At 58.4% G+C, this 2,620-nt stretch overlaps 1 protein-coding gene across 1 annotated transcript in view; it reads left to right on the forward strand.

The window, feature by feature from the left end:
• Nucleotides 1-29: 29 nt before the first annotated feature.
• Nucleotides 30-2,620, forward strand: part of KIFC1 (kinesin family member C1) — a gene marked incomplete at its 5' end in the record, with an annotated part of 3,599 nt that continues 1,008 nt past the window's right edge. Inside the window, 7 exons of the mRNA XM_010574121.1 lie at nucleotides 30-238; nucleotides 313-490; nucleotides 1,215-1,382; nucleotides 1,472-1,600; nucleotides 1,862-1,978; nucleotides 2,066-2,239; nucleotides 2,320-2,491. Of these exons, the coding sequence (XP_010572423.1) occupies nucleotides 30-238; nucleotides 313-490; nucleotides 1,215-1,382; nucleotides 1,472-1,600; nucleotides 1,862-1,978; nucleotides 2,066-2,239; nucleotides 2,320-2,491 (1,147 nt within the window). The remainder of the gene's footprint in view (nucleotides 239-312; nucleotides 491-1,214; nucleotides 1,383-1,471; nucleotides 1,601-1,861; nucleotides 1,979-2,065; nucleotides 2,240-2,319; nucleotides 2,492-2,620) is intronic.

The raw sequence follows: 2,620 nt of genomic DNA on the forward strand, positions 1-2,620 counted from the left end.
CCCCCCTCGATGTCCCTCCAGGTGCCCCCCCACCGGCAGCAGCCCCCCCTCGCCCCAAACGAGCCGCTTGGGACCTGAAGGGCCAAGTGAACGACTTGCGGGAGGCGTTGGGCAGCTGCCGGGAGAAGGCGCGAGGACTGGACGGGGAAAACCGGCTGCTACGGGAACAAGTGGGAACGCTCCAACGGGATTTACAGGAGCGGGAATTCCAGGAAAAAGACCTCAACCATCGCCTGGGGTAAGCTCCTGCCCCTTGAATCCCCTTAAAAAATTGGGGTACGCTTCTCTCAACATGTTTTCCCTCTTACCCAGGACTCTCAGTGCAGAGCTGCTGGCTTGCCGGGAGGAATTGGCCCAGCGGCGGCGGGAAGCAGAGGATTTGGCGGCAGAGAAACAGCGGCTGGAGGAAGAGGTCGAACGGGGCGGACGGGCGCTGGCTGAGGCTGAAGGGAAGGCGCAGGATCTGGCTGCTCGGTTGGAAGAGAGGGAGGTGAGTCACGGGGATGGAGCTGGTGGCGGGGGCGGTTGCTCCCCATTTTCCTTCAAAAAAAAAAAATTTTTTTTTTAAAAAAAAGTGGTTTTGCACCCAAAGTCCTATGTAGGGAAGTGGAGGCATCTCAGGGTCCCAAAATTGGGGCTGGTTTCTGTCCCCCCCCACCATGATGGGGGCCAGTTTCTGTCCCCCCCCACCATGATGGGGGCCAGTTTCCACCCCCCAGGGATAGTTTTTGCCCCCACTGCCCCTCCACTACAACCAGGGCTGGTTTTCTCCCCCAACAGGGACAGTTTTTGCCCCCCACCACAACAGAGGCTGCTTTTCTGCCCCAAAGGGGCTGTTTTCTGTCATCTGTGTCCCCCCCCGCCTCCAGGAGCAGGGCTGGCTTTCTCCACCCCCCCCCCCCAAGCAGGGCCAATTTTCCACCCTGCTGGGGCTGATTTTTGCCCCCGCTACCATGACCAGGGCTGGTTTTTTACCCCATGGGGCCAATTTTACACCCCAATGGGGCTGATTTTTGCCCTCCCCCCCAGTCCAGGGCTGGTTTTCTCCATCAGCACCAATTTTACACCCCACTGGAGTCAGTTTTCACACCCTGCCACAACCAAGGCTCACTTTCCCCCCCCCAAATGGGGTCAGTTTTTGCCCCACGCCACAACCGGGGCTGTTGTTTCCCCCCCCCACACCGCCCTAAACTCCCCGTTCTCCTCCCCCCCAGGCACAGCTGAAGCTGGCAGAGGAGACGCTGCAGCAACACGCAGCACGGGCAGCAGAGCTGCAGGTGCAGGCAGCTGCCCAGGAGCAGCAGTTGGGACAACAGGAGGAACGACTCCACGGGCTGGAAATGGAGCGACGTCGTCTCCATAATCTTGTCCAGGAGCTCAAGGTGAAGCCCATGAGGGGTTTTTGGGGGGGGCAAGCATCCAAACCCCCCCCCCTTGTACCCCCAAAATCACAGCTTTTCTCCTTGCTCAGGGCAATATCCGCGTCTTCTGCCGTGTCCGGCCGGTGCTGCCCGAGGAAGAGGAGCGACAAAAGGGCCTGGAGCATCTCCATTTCCCCCCCCAGGACAACAAGATGCTGGTGCTTTCCAGGCCAGAGGAGGTGAGTCGGTTTGGGGGTGCACCCCCCTTGTTTACCCCAATTTGGGGGGGGGTTGAGGGTATCTCTGCTGCTGACAGACCCCTCAGCTGTTGTTAGTCCCTCTCTGATGAGCTGAATCAGCACTGATGCCTATAAAAATGAGATTTTTAAGGATAAAAGGGGGGGTGGTTAGCTGCTCCTGCTCACATGGAGGGAGTGAGGACAGAGTTGGGGACCTCCCCCCCTCCAAAAAACCTCCTTTTACACCCCCTTTCCCCAAAGTCTCACGTGGGGCGCGAACGCCGGGGTGACATCCGTTACGACTTCAGCTTTGACCGTGTCTTCCCCCCGAGTGCCTCGCAGCAGGAGATCTTTGAGGAGATCGCGTTGCTGGTGCAGGTGAGGGGGAGAGACCCCCCCCACCCCAAAATCAGCCCCCTGAATCCCCAAAATCGCCCCCTCCTCACCTCTGTTCCTCCCTTGCAGTCGGCGCTGGATGGATATCATGTCTGCATCTTTGCCTACGGACAGACGGGCAGCGGGAAGACTTACACCATGGAAGGACCGGACACGCTGGATCCCGAAACCAGGGGCATGATCCCACGGGCAGTGCAGCAGGTTTTCCGGGGAGCCCGAGAACTGACAGAAAAAGGTTGGGAAGTAAGTGAAACAAACCAAAAACCAGCATTAATTCTATTTGGGGGGGAAATTTCTGAGCTTTTTGAAAACCGGGCGGGCAGTATGGTTTCACCGCCAGCTTCTTGGAGATCTACAATGAATCCTTACGAGATCTGTTGGCCGGCCGGCCAGAACGCGGAGCTGAGTTGGAAATCCGGCGAGTCAGCTCGACCAGCGAGGAACTGCACGTCCCCAACCTGCGTTGTGTCCCCGTCACCTCCGAAGAGGAGGTACGGGGAACCCCAAATTTCCACCCCTTCTTTAAAGCTCAGATTTAGGGGTGTAAGTGGTTTTTGTGGGGGTAACAGGGTGTCCCTGTCCTGTTGTCTGTCCGTTCCCCCCCCCCCCCAACACAAAAACGGG

Source organism: Haliaeetus leucocephalus, unplaced genomic scaffold, assembly GCF_000737465.1.
Source record: "Haliaeetus leucocephalus isolate CR32 unplaced genomic scaffold, Haliaeetus_leucocephalus-4.0 Scaffold407, whole genome shotgun sequence".
NCBI lineage: Eukaryota > Metazoa > Chordata > Aves > Accipitriformes > Accipitridae > Haliaeetus > Haliaeetus leucocephalus.